The sequence below is a fragment of the Halichoerus grypus genome, chromosome 6 (assembly GCF_964656455.1).
Source record: "Halichoerus grypus chromosome 6, mHalGry1.hap1.1, whole genome shotgun sequence".
NCBI classification, from domain to species: Eukaryota; Metazoa; Chordata; class Mammalia; order Carnivora; family Phocidae; genus Halichoerus; species Halichoerus grypus.
In genome coordinates this window covers 61,807,783-61,826,789 of record NC_135717.1, presented here as the reverse complement: position 1 = coordinate 61,826,789, position 19,007 = coordinate 61,807,783, and the positions used below count along the sequence as shown (strand labels likewise).

At 36.1% G+C, this 19,007-nt stretch overlaps 1 protein-coding gene across 1 annotated transcript in view; it reads left to right on the top strand.

Moving 5' to 3' along the window:
• Positions 1 to 19,007, top strand: part of C6H10orf67 (chromosome 6 C10orf67 homolog) — a 159,794-nt gene that overhangs the window by 79,438 nt on the left and 61,349 nt on the right. Inside the window, exon 13 of the mRNA XM_078075241.1 lies at positions 1,809 to 1,874. Coding sequence (XP_077931367.1) covers positions 1,809 to 1,874 — 66 coding nt within the window. The remainder of the gene's footprint in view (positions 1 to 1,808; positions 1,875 to 19,007) is intronic.

The window sequence follows — 19,007 nt, the reverse complement described above, 5'->3', positions numbered from 1 at the left end:
ATTTAAATGAATGACCTTGCCATCGATCCTGAAGAACAGATGAGAAATCTAAGGTCGTTCTCTACTCTCTCCTTTATACCTTATATCTAGTTGGTCACTCAATCTGTAGATTTTCCGTCCAAAATTGATCTTAAATCCCCCTTCTCTGTCACAGCATTGCTGCAGACTTGGTTGAGGCTCTCATCATTTCCATAGATTCGAACTTCATTTTCCTGTCTCCACCTTCATCCCTTTTCAAATCTAGCTTCCACACTCTGCCATAGCTGTGTCCTACCTTCATTATACGTGCTAAAACTTTCAATGGTTCCCCATTGCCTACCGTATAAAATCAGACCACCCAAAAATACACTGGGGGATTTTCAGATGCCAGAAACAGCTAAATTCTCTCCAGAAGAACTCTTTGAAATAGGTTTTATTATCTTAATTTTACAGACAAGAAAACTAAGACTTGAAGCAGAGACTTAGTTAACCCACACAGCTAGTAAGGAGAAGAGCTCCCATTTGAACAGACTCCTGTTCGGCTCATTGCATCATCCTGCCTTCCACCTCTGACTGTGGGGAGTGAGGCCTCTCCTACGGTCACCCAACCCTCCTCCTTTCCTGCCACTGCTGTCTCTCTGCACCTTGGGTCCCCTTATACCAAGCCTTCCCCAAGTCCTCCATGACTCCATGTTCCTCTCCAGTTGCTGTGCTATTTTGTTTGCTGTTTTCTCTACCTTGTTCCTTCTCCAACTTGTTGCACGTATCCCTCAAGACCATTGTCAAACAGTACCTCTCCTGGTATATCTGATTATAACTGTGGTTGCTGGGGTATGTAGATCGCTATGCTTTTGACCACCTGAAAATGTGATTTATTAACATATTTTCTTATGTATTATGGTCATTTTTTCACATTGCTCTCCTACCATACTGTAGATGCTCCAGAGGAAGGGATCTGTTCTATTTCATTTCTGTACCTCCGTAGACGAACGTAGACCTCCCAGCATCTAATATACACATCTATACATGTGTATAAATAAATGAATATATGAATTAATTGAGTGGATGTCAGAATCAAGGTTTGAAGTTTATCAGTGTATATAACATAACTGACGTCCAATATATGTATATAATATTATATAACTGGTATATATTATGTGTCTTATACGTATATACATATATGTGTATATATTATATAACTGATATATAATATGATATATAATACATAATATATATTATATATCATTGATAACATATATATCATGATATATATTAATATATATTATATATCAATTATATTATATCAGTGTATCTGATATAGTATAATATAAATATACACAAATGGCAAATAATCACTGAAGATATGGAGGCAAGTGATAGGAGTGCAGTGGCCCTACAGCGTATGCTCTTTGATGGCTGTTTTCAGGTGGCATGAAGAGAATTTGATGTGCGTAGAAATAGAACACCAAAATCTAAAATAAAAGAAATGGGTCCTATAAAGAGGAGAGCAAAATTTCTCTTCTTGACAGACTCTACTTGCTTTATTATATATTGATGTCACATTCTGTTGCGGTAATGTGAGGAAGATTGTAAATAAATTGGCATTTCCTGTGTATATTTTGCTTGCTTTTCTAGTAAAAATACAGTAATTATATAATAATGTATTATTGTTACATGATAATCTACAGACATTTAAATTTTCTAAATCATATTAGAATCCCCTTTTCTCCTGTTTAAAATCAAAATATGTGTTGCTAAATTCTGCTGAGGAGGAATTTTAGACATTCTGTTCTTTTCTTTAATCAAAATGTAATATTCTTCTCTTTTAGCTAATTGATGGTAGAGACAGATTACTATGTGAGCTCGATTATGAAAAATCATTAGTTCAAGAAATGGTAAGGTGATTTACATTATTTCCTAATAAATTTGAAATCAGGAATTCAATTTAATCATGAAAGATTTATAAACTTTATCTGTAAACATTTTACTGTAAACTTATTTCACCTTCGTCAATAATCTAAATGCATGCATAATTATAGACTTTTTTTAATTGAAGCATAATTAACACACGATGTTATATTAGTTTCAAGTGTACAACATAGTGATTCGACAGACAATTCCATACATTAAGCTATGCTCAGTACAGTAAGTGTGGTCACCATACAACGTTATTACAATATTATTGACTATATTCCCCATGTTGTACTTTGCAACCCTGTGACATATATATTCTATAACTGTAAATTTGTACCTCTTCATCCCTTCACCTATTTCTATAAACATTTTTAAATGATCATTTTAAGGCAACAGATTGATTAGTACTATGATAAACGTAATAAGCTGCCACGTAGATGAGTCTTCCATAAGAAATCGTGTTACCATTTAAAGCACTGTCCAAAGTTTTTGAGTTTTATTATGGAGATTTAAAAAACACACACACACAAATAGGAGAGCCCAATATTTTGAAGGATCTGCTATTTTTAGTTACAAATTGCCATAAGTGACAACAACAAAAAAAGAGCCCAGCTAGATATTTTGGCATTCTGTGTTTGTCTCATAAGAAAACACTGGCTTTTTATGTTCTTTTAAGAGAACTTTCCAGACGGCTGCTCTTTTATTTTATCTGTTGACTACCCACCCCCCAGGCCCCGCCACCTCACCCCCCGCCCAGCTTATGGTGGTGTACTTTGGCTTTCAACTGGTCACCACTAGTATGTCTTTGTTACAGGAAACTGACTGTGTTTATTATAATCAAAAATAAAACACAGCTTGACTTGCGTTCTAAATGTGCTTGAAAAGAATATGATACTGTTTAGAAGAGAAAAGGTTGTTCATAGGAAGTCAACACCACTTCAGATATTGAAACATTCCCTTTTTTACAGCTTGTCACACTTTGTGCCAAGTCATGACTGTTTCCCTAACTCTGTTTTGTTACTCTCAGCACCATGTGTTTTGGGTTCCTTGTCATAGAAATTAATGCAAAACAATGCTCCGGGACGACAATAAAGCCTTCTATGAAACCAACTTGGGAATGCAGGCAAGGAAAAAAATTATGGTTAGCCATTCACAGAAACCATGTGCTAACAAATAACGTTATTTTGAACCCTTTACTTTTAGATACCTCGCCTATAAAAATCGTCTCCATTATTGGAATATACTTGGTCGATTTCTTCTCTCCCCACCCCCTTCTGTCATTCCTCCAAAGTCTAGGAGTTGTTTCTCAAAACAAACGAAATGTGCACATTGTCATTAAAATTGAAAGTGTTTTTATAGAATGGGAAGCAAGTGTTATATTGTCAGTTTGTTAACGACATTAGAGAAGAAATTAAACTCCTTGATCAGTGAGTTTGTGCCGATACTATGAACAGAACCCATAGTTTTACTTGGCCTCTTTATTTAAACTTAAGCAGTTAACCGGTGCTATTATATTGCCCACAGGGGAACCAATCACGTTTTATTTTGTTGTTTGGAAGTTTGTGGAGCACCAAGCTTGTTGCCAAGCAGCAAGATCTTGCATCACAAACCGCACCCCCCCACACACAAGAGCCTTCGGCATGCTCAGAACTAGTTTGGGGGTTCATGTTTTCAGAAGAGAGAGTCTGCTTAAGGTTCTTCTCATGACCAAGGTTTCCAGGGCATACCTTTGGGCCCAGCAAGGTCACTGTTTGGCGCCCCCTCCCTCCCACCAAGGCATTCTGTTCCTAACTCGGTGGGAGGCTGGCTTTGTGGCTCTCTGGCTTCCTTTGTTTCTTGCCACAGTACTTTTTTTCCAGAAATGAAGATTTCTGGATTGATGATTGTACCTAGATGGAGAAGTGGGAGACGGTAGAGTGGATGCAGAGTCTTTTTGTAGAAATGTAAAAATGTTCTCACTGCAGGGTTTTTGTTCCATGCTTGCCTATTACTGTTTTCCAATGCGGTTTATTTTCTGGTCTCTTAAGAACCTAGCCTAAAAAGTCAAAGAGCTGCAAGTAAAAAGGCACCACCAGTAAGTGTAGGGAAGCAATGAAATTTGGAATCATAGTATCCTGAGATCGGCTTGAAGGGAAGCGTATGAAATAGTTTTGTATCTTCCTGTGATTCTTATGCGTAGTGCCTTTCATTTATCTTTTTAAAAAATTGAGATGTAATCGCCACATAACATTGTATTGGTTTTAGGTGTACAAAAAAAGGATTTGATATATGTGTATATTGTAAAGTGATCACCATGGTAAATTGAGTTAACATCCATCACCACACATAGTTACAAACTTTGTTTTCTTGTGATAAGAACTTCTAAGATTTGCTCTCTTTGCAATTTTCAAATATACAATACAGTATTGTTAACTATAGTCACTATGTTGTATGCTATATTCCTAGGATGTTTATTATGACTAGAAGTTTATGTACTGTGACCACCTTCACCCATTTCGCCAACCTCACTTCACTCCCCACCTCTGACAATCACCAATTCTCTAAGTTCAGTTTTTTTACATTCCACATATAAGTGATCATACGGTATTTGTCTTCCTCTGACTGATTTCGTTTAGCATAATGTCCTCAAGCCCCATCCATGTTGTTGCAAATGGCAGGATTTCCTTCTTTTTTATGGCTGAATAGTATTCCGTTATATCAATGCCACATTTTCTTTATCCATTCATTTGTTAATGGACACTTAGGTGGTTTCCACGTGTTGGCTATTGTGAATAATGTTGCAGTGATCATGGGGATGCAGCTATCTTTTTGAGATAGGGATTTTGCTCCCTTCAGATAAATGCTCAGAAGAAGAGTTGCTGGGTCATATGGTAATTCTATTTTTAATCTTTTTCAGGAAATCCATACTGTTTTCTATAGTGGCTGAACCATTTACATTCCCACCAGCGGGGCACAAGTTTTCCCTTTTCTCCACATTTTTACCGACCCTTGTTATCTATAGTGATAGCCATTCTATCAAGTATGAGGTGATATCTCATTAATGGTTTTGATTTGCATTTCCCTGATGATTAATGATGCTGAATACCTTTACATGTACCTGTTGGCCATTTGGAAAATATTTTCTTTGGAAAATATCTACTTAGGTCACCTCCCTATTTTTTTTTTTTTTAAAGATTTTATTTATTTGAGAGAGAGAGCACACACACACGTACACATGCATGCAAGTGAGTGCAGGGAGGGGCAGAGTGATAGAGGGACAAGCAGACTCCAGGCTGAGTGAGGAGCTGGATGTGGGGCTCGAACCCATGACCCCAAGATCATGACCTGAGCTAAAAGCAGGAGTCGGATACTCAACCACCCAGCTGCCCAGGTACCTCAATCATCTGCCCATTTTTAATTGGATTATTTGGGTTTTCTTATTTTTTTATTTTTTATTTTTTTTTGCAATGGAGTTGTATGAGATCTATATATATTTTGGATATTAATCCCTTATCAGATATATGATTTCCAAATATTTTCTACCATTCCATAAGTTGCCTTTTTATTTTGTTGATTGTTTTGCTGTACAGAAGGTCTTCAATGTGATATAGTCTCACTTGTTTATTTTTTATTTTGTTACTTGTGCGTTAGGTGTCATATCCAAAAAAATCATTGCTGATACCTATGTCAAGAAGCTTTTCCCCTATGTTTTCTTCAAGAAGTTTTATGGCTTCAGGCCTTACATTTAAGTCTGTAATTTATTTTGAGTTAATTTGGGGGAGTGGTATAAGATAGGGGTCTAGTTTCATTCTTTGACATGTGAATGTCCAATTTTCCCAGCACCATTTATTGAAGAGACTTGTCTTTTCTTTATTGAGTGTCCTTGGCTCCTTTGTCAAATATTAGTTGGCTATGTATTCATAGGTTTAGTTTTGGACTCTCAGCTCTCTTTCGTTTGGTCTGTGTGTCTGTTTTTGTGCTAGTACCATACTGTTTTGATTCCTGTAGCTTTATAATATACTTTGAAATCATGAAGTGTGATACTTCCAAATTTGTTCTTCTTTCTCAGCATTGCTTGGGTTTGGGGGGGGGGGTCTTTTGTGATTCCATATAAGTTTTAGAATTATTTTTTCTAATAATAATTCTATTTATTTTCTAATAATTCTTTTGGTAAAAAGCGCAATCTGTAAAAACTGGAATCATAATAGAGATCACATTGGCTTTGAGTAGTATAGCCCTTTTAACAATATTAATTCTTCCAGTCCAGGAACATGAGTTATCTTTCCATTTATTTGTGTCTTCTTCAATTTCTTTCATCAATGTCTTATAGTTTTCAGTGTACAGATCATTCACCTCTTTGGTTAAAAACCAAAAAAAAAAAAAAAGTGTACTCATCAGAAAAGTACTATAACTGAACTCTTAATTTTAACTCTTTTCTCATCTGTTTCATCCCGGTATACTTGGCTTCTAGGGACAACCCAGACTTAAGATAGAAAGGAGTTACGAAGGTTGCTGTAGCCCCTCATTCTGGGGGCCCAGCCCTGAGTTACTGCTGCAGTTGGCCTTGATCCCATAACTGGGGTCCTTGTTGCCTGAGTTCCCTTTGAGTCATGCCTCAGGTCTGTCTAGACATATACCAGGTAATGTGGCAGTGTTTGGCCATTCAACTAGGAAACCAGTATTTTGATGACCCAGACATTTACTATAATAAAATACATGTCTGAATTTCTGTGTCTAGTCCTGTGTATTTGATAAAATTTGTTATTATATCACTTCTCATTAGTACTATCACTGTACATTTTTATTTATTTATTTATTTTGAGAGAGAGAGAGAGAGAGTGAGCGTGCAAGTGTGGGGAGGGGTAAGGGGAGAGGGAGAGAGAGCTCTTAAGCAGCCTCCATGCCTAGCAGGGTGCCCCACAAGGGGCTCTTTCTCACAATCCTAAGATCATGAAGTCAAGATCAGATGCCCAACTGACTGAGCCACCCAGGCGCCCCTCTGGTACTATCACTGTTCTGACGCTGGTGATCCACAGGTAGAATCTACGGTTTGCCAACTGTTGCTGCCATAGGACTGAGAACCACTTTGAAATCTGGGGGATGCTTCCAGTGATCTGTGGGAAACTTCATTTACATTATAGCTTTGGGAATCGTGGCAATTAATGAAGACAAGAATGACATGAGTAGTGGCTCAAGGTGATTGCATCCTTATATATTTGGCAGACCGCAGAGCAAGTTCTACTATCCATGTGTTCCCTCTCTCACTGTCAGTGAGTTCCTGCCCACCATCAGAAAATGTGCTTGCTCCACACAGTCCTAGACATCTGGTAGCCCTGCTCAGCCTTCATGATCTACTTGTAAGTCACAGGGCAGAGGGCGAACCTTGTGAAAGGAAAAATTCCCTTGAGCCAGTGTTGTTCCAAATCCACCACAGTGAAGCCTTCAGACCAATGCAGCAATTCATACCCCATGAAATCAGCAGACACATTTGTCTACCTATAATCAGGAGTTTTATTACCAAATGTCTCAGAGTACTGTTTCTTTTATGTGGTTTCCTCTTCCTAAAGTGCCACCTCTTGGTTAGCTCCTGCTCATTCTTCAGGTCAGAGTTCAGATAACACCTCTGGGAACCCCTCCCCCTTACTCCCCTAGACCGGAGCAGGTTCCCACCCTCAGGTTTATACAGCACACAGTCCCCCTCTCGTGGCTATCCTCACACTGTATGGAGATGGTCTGTTGACTTATCTGCTATTTCCATCTGGTGAGCTACTTGAAATCAAGAACTGCATCTTGTTCACAGTTGTACCCCGAAACCTACCATGGTGGCTGCCACAGAGTAGATACTCAAATATTTGTTATGAGTAAATGAAGGAATGAATTTTAAAAGTGATAAGTTGAAAATGACTTAACCCACACTATAGCATGAACTACATATAGTTTAATAAGCTGGTAATACTGTTCATACACATGTGACACAGCTATACAATATATGGACTAACTAGAGTGTACTTTAATTGATAGGTTAATTTACATATTAATTTATAGGTTTTGTTCCAGTGGTTCTCAAACTTTTTGGTCTCAGGATCCCTTTCCACTCTTAAAAATTATTGAGGCCTCTAAGGAGATTTGGTTTAGATTGGTTTTATCAGTTAATATTTACTGCATGTGAAATTAAAACAATCAAATTATTTATTAGTTCATTTAAAAATAACAATAACAATCTTTTACATGCTAAAATAAATAGCATATTTTTTATAAAAATAGTTTCCAAAACAAAAAAGTTTAGTAAGAGTGTCATTGCCTTGCATTTTTGCAAATTTCTTGAATATCTGGCTTACTAGAAGACAGCTGGATCCTTATATCTGCTTCTGCATTCATTCTATCAGGGTAAATATCACCGAACCTCTGGAAAACTCCACTGTATGCTGGTGAGACCATGAGAGTGAAAAAAGGTGATGATTGTTTTCGTATTGTTAGGAAAATAATAACGATGCTGCAAAAGCCCTAAAGATTTTGGGAACCCCATGGATCCTTGGACCATCCATTGAGATGTGCTGCCCTTTTTAATAAGGAAAAACTCTTGGCCAGGTATGGTTAAGAGAAATATCTTTGTTCTGTTCTAGTCCTGATCCTCTTTCCTTTGTTTTTATTTAGTTCATTTAGTCCCTGATTCTCTCCCTTGACACCTCTCTGTCAGAATGTTACACTAATACATTGCAATGAACATAAGCCATTAATGCTGAGTTCAGGCAGAAAGCTCCAAATTCCCATTTGAAGAAATTGTCGTTTATCTGTCACAGAGTAGTAGTTGCAGTAAATGTTCACTGTGGGTAATTCCTGGTGTTGTGTTGTGCTATAGTAATCCTAGATGTTGTGCAAGGGTCAGAGCCGTAAGTACCACTAGCATACCTGGTATATGTGTAAAGTTCACACACAAAAATAACAATTTACAAGAAGAAAATGACCAGAGAGGACACTCTCCCTTTATCTTTTATTACTCCACCACAAAGTGATGTTGGGCTAGGCCAGCAGGATGAGTCATGGAAAGTGCTACAGGAGAGGAAAACCAGCTCCATACCACTTTATACATTTATTGGGGACCATCTAGTGCATCTTTGTTCTAGAAGATTCCTGGCCAGGGAAATGCCCTGTTAAGATCACCCAGACTTGAGCTCAAGGAGGTGGCACCAATGCCATCAATATCAAGTCTCCCTGAGAACTTACTTCGGTCCAGCTGAGCCACCTCATTGGTCAACTAGCAGGCGGAGGACAGATAAGGAGCTGCAGGACCATGGGATTATCTGATCTCACTGGAAAGTGTGATGGTTCATGTCCTTCTCTAAGAAAAGAGGAGTGGGTTACTCACACCTACACTTAGTGATGAAAGCAGAGTTACAGTTGAGAGGGACCAGATCATCCTGGTCTGACCAGAACTTCTCCAGGCTTAATGCAGAGAGTCTTGTATCTAGAAACCCCCCAGTCAGGCAAACCAGGACGGTTGGTCCCTCTGATAGCTAGAGACCTGAAAGCTCCTCCCGAGAGCAGACATGATTCTGTGTATCAACTCCAATGTATTAGGAGGATTCTGAGGGAAAATTCAAACTGTTTGGGAAAGAGGGCCTAAGCTTTTTCCATTACGCACACTGATATTGATTATAGTGGGGGAAACTATCAAGTAAGCTAGGCATTCAAACCAACTCCCAGAAAAAAAGAAAACAAAAACAATTTAGATGAAATAGTATAAACGTCTTTATAAATAAAGCACCAAAGAATTGACAAGAGAGGGATTACCAGGTAAAATCAAATGTCAAGGGAGAAACATCAGGGAGAATTTAGCATTCCAAACTGAACTTCCCCTTAGGGCATTCACCAGTCTGGGCAAACCAGAAACAGAAGTCACAGTGCTGGGCATGCTAGAATGTACGTGTGTGCGTGTGTGTGTGTGTGTGTGTGTGTGTGTGAAGAGGTGGTCATAGGTGATCTCCCACATTAGGCTAAGAACCAGTAACCTTTTCTGCAGGGTGAAATGTAAACCAAAAGTAAGTTGGCAGGAAATAAGGAACCATGTGTGAGAAACAAAAAATACTACAGATTGGTCATTATATGCCTCCCACTCTTTCCTTTTTTGGAAGGAGAGGGTGTCTAGAGGTTATCCAATGTCCCACTATGATATGTTGGCTATGGGGGTTGGATAACTTGTCTCTTTAGTTCCTGGGTCATCAGATCAAGATAGACTATATTCAAGGAGGCTTATGTGCACCTGGACCAGATTTAGACAATGAGATCTTGGCTTCAAGCTGACACTGTAATAGGATGGGATTTTTGGAGGCCTTGGGTGAGGATGAATGTGTTTTGCGTATGGGAAAAATGTAAAATGTATGAGGCAGAAGGCAGATATAAATGTAGGAAAAGCATTTGAGAGAGTCCAATATACATTTGTGATAAAACTCTAAGTGAGAGGCGCCTGGGTGCCTCAGTCAGTTAAGCGTCTAACTCTTGATCTCTGCTCGGGTCTTGATCTCAGGGTCATGAGCTCAGGCCCCATGTTGGGTCCATGCTGGGTGTGGAGCCTACTTAAAAAAGAAAAACTCTCAGCAAAATAGGAATAGAGCTTATAATGGGTATCTACAAAACATTTAAAACTACTGCCATGTTTCATAGGGAAAGACTGACAGCTAAGATCAGGAATGAGACAAGAATTTCTGCTCTTCTGGGTGTTATACACAACTAATGAATCGTTGAACACTACATCAAAAACTAATGATGTACTATATGTTGGCTAGCTGAGCATAATAATAATAAAAAAAAGATAACCAAAAAAAAAAAGGAATTTCAGCTCTTACCATCTCCATTCAACATTGTATTTTAGATCTTAACCAGGATACTAATGTAAGAAAAAGAAATGGCATCCAGATTGGAGAGGAAGAAGTAGAACTATTTTTATTCCCAGATGACATTATCATCTATGTAAGAAATCTTAAAGAATCTACAAAAAAGCTACTAGAATTAATAAGTGAATTTAGCAAGTTCACAAAGATCAAGATACAAAAACAATGTATTTCTCTATACAAGCAATAAACAATCAAAAATGGAAATTTCTAAAAACACCACTTATAATAGCATAAAAATAGGAAATGTTTATGGATAAATTTGACAAAATATCTACAAAACCATACAAAACACTCCTGAGAGAAATTAAAGACTTAAATAGATGGAGAAGCATACCATGTTCATGATTTAGATGATATAAACTGTCAGTTATTTCCGGATTGATTTATAGATTCAACACAATCCCAATTAAAATCCTAGCAGGCTTTTTTTTTTTTAATCAACAAGCTCCTCTAAAATTTATATGGAAAATTCATGGACCTTAAATAGCTGAAATAATTTTGAAAAAGAACAAAGCTGAAGGACTCACACAACCTGCTTTCAAGACTTATTCTAAAGACACAGTAGTCAAGGTACAATGATATTGGCATAAGGATAAACATATAGATTGACAGAATAGAATAGAGACCCCAGAAATAAACCTAGTGGGTCATATATGGTGAATTGATCTCTGACAAAGGTGCCAAGCCAATTCAAGCAGGAAAGGGTGATCTTTTCAACAAAAGGTGCTGGAACACATGGATAGCTATAAGCAAAAAATGAACCTCAACTCTACCTCACACCTCATATAAAAGTTAACTCAAATGGATCATAAACCTAAATGTAATGGCTAAAACCACAGAATTTCTAGAATAAGGTGCAGGTGGGGATTATGTATATGAGAAAAATGTAAAATGTTGGAGCCAGAGGGCAGACAGATGTAGAAAAAACACATGAGAAAGTCCAACATATATTTATGATGAAAACTCTCAGCAAACTGGGAATAGGGAGGGTTAAGAGGAAGTCTCAATACAATTTTTTAAGTACCTAAGGCAGAATGAAAAATAAAACATACCAAATATATGAGATACAGCTAAAGCAGTGCTAAGAAGGAAATATACCTCTAAATGCTAGCAGGAGAGAAGAAGAAGGTCTCAAATCAATAATTGTAGTTTCTACCTCAAAAAATTAGAAACAGAAGGGCAAAATAAACACAAATCAACCAGAAAGGAAGGAAATAATAATGATAATAGCAGAAATAAATGGAATTGAAAATAGGAAAACAACAGAGGAAATAAAAAACCTAGTTCTTTGAAAATAAACCAATAAAATTGACAAACCTCTAGCATGACTAATAAATATGGAAAGAGATGGGCAAAAGACACAAATCTCCAACTTTAAGAATAAAATGAGATATCACTATAGAACTTGTCATCTTTAAAAGGATAACTGGGGAAACTACAAACAACTTTATGCTCATGAATTTCACAACTTAGAAAAAAATGGAGCAATTCCTCAAAAACCAGTAACTACCAAAATTCAATCAAAATGAAATATTCTTTAAAAGTCATATGACCATAAAAATTGAATTTCTAATTTAAAAGCTCCTGAAAAATGAATTTGCAGAATGTCTGGATAGTTTCACTAGAGAATCTTACCAGACATTAAAGAATTAACACCAGTTTTACACAATATATATCAGAAAATTAGAAGAGGCAGAATCACTTCCCAGTGCATTATATGAGGCTAGTATTACCATGGTACCAAAACCATACAGAGACCGTAGGCAAAAACGAAAACTATAGGGCAATATCCTTCATGAATTTAGGTGCAAAAATCCTAAAAAAAAAATATTAGCAAATTGAAGCCTGCTATGTATAAAAAATTATATATTATGATCAACTGGGATTTATTCATGAAATGAAAGGCTAGTTTAACATTTGAAAATAAATCAGTAAAATCCATAAGAACAGGCTAATAGAGACATAGCACATGATCATGTCAATTGATGGAGAAAAATCATTTGAAAAAATCCAACACCCATTCATGAAAAGAACTCTTAGCAATCTAGGAAAAGAAGGGAACTTCTTCAAACTGATGAAGAGCATGTGCCAAAAAAACCCTTTATCTTACATCAGACTCAGTGATGAAAGACTGAATATTTTCCTTCTAAAAATCAACTGTCTTTCTGTATGTTAGGAATGAACATATGGAAACAAAAAATAAAAATACAGTGTAATTTGTACTTGCTCCAAAAGAAACATAAATAAATATAAATCTAACCAAACATGTATAGGTTCTGTATACTGATAATTATAAAATGCTAATGAAAGAAATCAGAGACTCAAATAAATGACATACTATGTTCATGGATTGGACAACCCAATGTAGTAAAGATGTCAGTTCTTCCCCAAATTGGGCTCTAGTTTAATATATTTCTATCAAAATTCCAGCTAGGTTTTTTTTGTTGACATAGACAATTTTATTCTAAAAGTAAGGCCCTAGAATATCTGAAACAATCTTGAAAAAGAAGAATAAATTAGAAGGACTCACTTTACCTGATATTAAGTTTTATTATATAGCTACAGTAATCAAAGAACTGTAGTATTTGTAGAGGTCTAGAACAGAACGGTGAACCCAGAAGTAGATCCACACAAATATGTTCAACTGATTTTTTTTTACATAAATGCGGAAGCAGTTTACTGGGAGGAAGGATAGCCTTTTCAACATTTAGTGCAGGAGTAATTGGACATCTGTGGCCCCCAGAAATGAACCTCCTGTAAACCTTATATCTAACACAAAGAATAACTCAAAATGGATCATAGATTTAAATGAAAAATATAAAACCATAAACATTTGGGGAAAAAATAAGAGAAAATCTTTGGGATCTGGGGTTAAGCAAAGAGTTCTTAGTATTGACATCAAAAGCACAATTCATAAAAGGAAAGACTGATAAATTGGACTACTCTGTCCTATCTTAATATGCGCAAGCTGCTATAACAAAATACCACAGATTGGGTGGCTTAAACAACAATTTTTCTCTCAGTTCTGGAGGCTGGGAAGTTCAAGATCAAGAGGCCAGCAGATTAGATGTTTAGTGAGAGCCTGATTCCTGGATTGCAGACTGACATTTTCTCCCAGTGTATTCACTTGGCCTTGCTTCAGTGAGTACACATGAAGTGCTGGGTAGGTGGGGAAAGAGGGGGAGATTGAGAGACAGAGCGAGAGCTAGAGCCCTCTAGCTCACTGTCTTCCTCTTCTTATAAGGGGATCAATCCCATCATGAGAGTGTAATACTCTTAGGACCTAATCTAAATTTAATTACTTCCCAAAGCCTCCGCTTTCTAATACCATCACATTGAGGATTCATCATATGAATTTTGCAGGGACACAAAGATTCAGTCCATAAGGGATCTCATCAAAATTAAAAGCTTTTCTCCCTGGAAGCACACATGAAGCAGATGAAAGACAAGCTACAGACTTAGAGAAAAGATTTGTGAACCACGTATCTCACAAAGGACTAACATCTAGATAAATAAAGACCTCCCAAACTCAACAGTACAAAAAAATCCAAATAGAAAAAGAGCAAAAGACATGACCAGACATTTTATTGAAGAGGCACATGAAAAAAATGTTCAATATTATTAACCATGAGGGAAATGCAAAATAAAACCATACTGAGATATCACTACAGACCTATCAGACTAATTAAAATTTTTAAAAGGGGCTGACAACACTAAGTCCTGGCAAGATGGTGAGGAACTGGATAACTAGGAAAGCAGTTTGACAGTTTCTTTAAAAACTAAACATGCAATTACAATATAATCCAGCAATTGCACTCTTATGCATTTTCCCAGAGAAATAAAAACATAGTCACAAACCAAAAAACCACACCCAAATGTTCAAAACAGCTTTATTCATAATAGTCAAAACCTGGAAGCAACCTGTATGTCTTTAAACATGTGAATGGTTAAACTGTGGGGTACCCATACTCAGAATCCTATTTAGCAACAAAAAGGAATAAACTAAGGATACAGCAACAACTTGGATGAATCTCCAGGGAATTATGCTGAATGAAAAAAGCAACCCCAAAAGGCTACGCATTGTATGATTCATTTCTATAACACTCTTTTAAAAATTCCACTATAATTAACATACAGTGTTATATTAGTTTCAGGTGTATAATATAGTTACATAACACTTTTGAGAGGATAAAATTTTAGAAATGGAGAACAAATTAGTGGTTGCCAGGGTTAGGGATGAGGAGAGGGGCACAGTAAGGGAGGTGGGTGTGTTACAAAAGGGCAACACAGGGGTCTTTGTATTGATCACTGCAAACATACTGTATCTTCACTGTGGTAGTAGATAGATAATCCTACACAGGTGCTATAATTGTATAGCATAAAATACACACATACAAATGCATACTAGGGAAATCTGAATAAGATTGGTGGATTGTATCAATGTCAATATCCTGGTTGTGATATTGTACTATAGTTTTGCAAGATGTTAACATTAGGGGAAAGGAGGTAAAGAGTATTATAAGATCTTGCTGTATTATTCCTTATCATTGCATGTGAATCTACAATTATTTCAAAATAAAAGTCCATTTTAAAACATTGAGTTGTTTTTTTTTAATTAGTGAATAAGTGCAGAGAAACTAGGTAACTAGAGAGGTTCTTCAAAACTAAACATGCAACTATAGTACAGAAATTTTATCTTGGATACCAGTCTTTCGCCAGATACACGTTTTGTAAATATTTTCTCCCCAGTTATGCATTTTCTGTTCATTTGCTTAACAATGTATTTTGATGGGAAAAGATTTTTTTTATCTTTAAAGCCTAATTTATCAGTTATTTTCCTTTATGGATATCTCTTTATGTATGCTTAGAAACACTTGCTTACCCTGAAGTCAAGAAGATACTCTCTTATGTTTTCTAAAAAAAAAAACCGAGACATCTTATGTTTAGGTGTATGATCTATATATTTCTTAAAAGATTTATTTATTTATTTGAGACAGAGAGAGAGCAAGCGCGGGTAGGGGCAGAGGAAGAGGGAAAGAGAATCCTCAAGCCGACTCCCTCTGAGCATGGAACCAAAAGTAGAGCTCCATCCCAGGACCCTGAGATCATGACCTGAGCCTAAATCAAGAGTTGGCAGCTTAACCAAATCAGCCAGCCAGGCTCCCCAGATGTATGATCTATATTAACTTAATTTTTGTGTAAGGTGTGGCATAAGGGTCAAATTTCATATTTTTTTCCTCCATCGGATTGATTGCTTTGGAACCTTTGTTGAAAATCAGCCAGGTATATTCTGGGGTTCTCTATTCTGTTGTAAGGATTTGTTGATCCTTAAGCTAGTACTACACTATATTAATTTCTGTGGCTTTATAATAGGTCTTAAAAACAAGTAACAGTAAGTCCTTCAACTTTGTTCTTTTTCAAAGTCATTTTGAAAATTCTAGATGCTCTGTATTTTCATATAGGTTTTAGAAACAACTTGTCCACTTTAACAACAACAAAAAAAAACTAAGTGTGTTTTATGATTAGGATTGTGGTATAAATCTACAGATACATTCGAGGAGATTGACATATGAACATTTTACTAGACTGAATCATCCAACCCATAAGCATAGTATACATCTCTGTTTATTTAGGTCTTCTTTAATTTTTGTTACCAGTATGTTGTCATCTTCGGTGTAGAGGTTTTTGCGCAGCTTTTGTTAAATTTATTCCTATTTTATCATTCTTGATGCTATTAGAAATGGAATTATTTTTAGGTTTTATTTCCAATTGTTTGGTACTGGTATATAAAAATACAATTGATTTTATAGTAACTTTGTATTCTGCAACCTTGTTAGATTCACTTAATAGTTACAATAATAATTTCATATATTCCTTCAAATGTAAACAATCTATAGATTCTTGATATGTAAGCAATCAGGTCTTCTGTAAATAGAGATAGTTTTACTTTGCTTCTGATCTTTGTACCTTTTATTTCTTTTTAGTGTTTTTTTTTTTTTTAAAGATTTTATTTATCTGAGAGAGAGAGAGAGAGCACAAGTCGGGGGGAGGGGCAGAGGAAGAGGGACAAGCAGACTCTCTGCTGAGCAGGGAGCCTGATGTGGGGTTCAATCCTGGGACCCTGGAATCATGACCTGAGCCAAAGGCAGACACTTAACCAATCCAGCTACCCAGACACCCCTCTTTTTAATGTTTTATAACTTATAATGTTATATAAAATGTTATAAACATTTATAACGTTTAGGACTTGCAATACAGTGTTGCATAACAGTGGTGAGAAGAAATATTCTTTTCTCCTTCCCAGTCTTAGAGGGGCAAACTTTATTATGTCATCATTAAGTATGATTTGGCTGTAAGTTTTTCATGGCAGTCATTTGTCAGGTTGAGGAGGTTTCCTTTTATTCCTAGTTTTCTGAGAGTTTCTTTCGTGAATGGCAGTTGAATTTTGTCAACTGCTTTTTTTCTGCAGCTATTGAAACAACTATATTTTTTTTCTTTAACCCCCGTAATATGGTGAAATACTTTGGTTCGTGAATGTCGAAGCAGGTTTGCATTCCTGAAATAAACCCCTCTTTGTTATGACCTTTCATACATTTTATACGCTACTGCATTCAATTTGTTAGTAGTACATTGAAGACTTTTGAATCTATGTTCATAAGGGACATTGATCTCTAAATTTTCTTTCTGTGTGTATATGTTTGTTTTTTGGGTTTTAGTGTTAGAGTTATGCTGGCTTCATAAAATGACTTGAGAAATGTCTTCTCTATCTTCTGAAAACAATTTTAGTGGTGTTAGTAAAAAGATTTCTGTCATTTCTTTCTTAAATGTTTGATAGACTTCACCAATGAAACTATCTGGGCTTAGAGTTTTCTTTATGCAAAAGTTTTTGATAATGGATTTATTTTCTTTAATAGCTATAGAGCTATTCACATTTTTTATTTCATTTTGTGTTTTGCTAGGTTGTATTATTCAATTTGTTCACTTTATTTAATTACGTGTTTGTTGATATGAGGTTTTCCATAGCATTCTCTTATTATCCTTCTAATATCTATAGGATCTGAAATAATGAATCCTCTTTTATTCCTGATATTAGTAAATTATGTTCTTGATCAGTCTAGTTGGGGGGCTATTAATTTTGCTGATCTTTTCAAGAAATTAGTTTTGGCTCTATTTTCTCTATTTTTTTCCTTTTTTATTTCACTGATATCTGCCCTGATCTTTGTCCCTTTCCCCCCTCTATTTATTTTTTGTTTACTATGCTCTTTTTTTTTTAACCTTCTTAGGGTGGAACTTAAGGTCATTGATCTCAGGCTTTTTATTATTTTTAATTGAGCATTTAAAGCTATTAATCTCCCTCTGAGCAGCATCCTACACATTTTGGTATCCTATATTTCATTCAGTTTGGGATATTTTCTTTTTTTTTTTTTTTAAAGATTTTATTTATTTATTTGACAGAGAGAGACACAGCGAGAGAGGGAACACAAGTAAGGGGGAGTGGGAGAGGGAGAAGCAGGCTTCCCGCGGAGCAGAGAGCCCGATATGGGACTCGATCCCAGGACCCTGGGACCATGACCCGAGCCGAAGGCAGTTGCTTAACAACTGAGCCACCCAGGCGTCCCCAGTTTGGGATATTTTCTAATTTCTGATTTCCCCTGTGATTTAGAACTGTGTTGTTTAATTTATAAATATTAGTGATTTTCCTAGATATATTTTTTTGTTATTGATTTCTAGTTTAATTCCATTGTGATCAGAGAACATCCTCCCTATGATTTAAATTTTTATAAATTTGTTGGCAGTCATTGTATGGCCAAATAGCATGTAGTCTATCATGGGACTGTACTATATCTACTTGAAAATAATTTATATTCTGCAGTTGATGCAGTTGTTATCAATTAAATCAAGGTAGTAATAGTGTTTTTTAGGTTATCTATATGTCTTTAATTTTTCTGTTTATTTCTTTCAATTCCTGGGAGAGGGGTGTTATTTTTCTCTATATACAATTTTGCCAATTTTTACTTTATGTGTTTTAAAGCTCTGTTATTAGGTGCATTTGTATTTATAATTATTATGTCTTCCCACGAATTGATCCTTTTATCATTATAAAATGTCCCTCTTTATCTCTAGTAATTCTCTGATCCTGAAATCTACTATACATGTTAGGCATAAATGTAGTACTGCCAGCCTTTTTATGTTTGCATTGCATTTTTTTCAATACATGTATTTTCAACCTCTCTGTGTATTTAT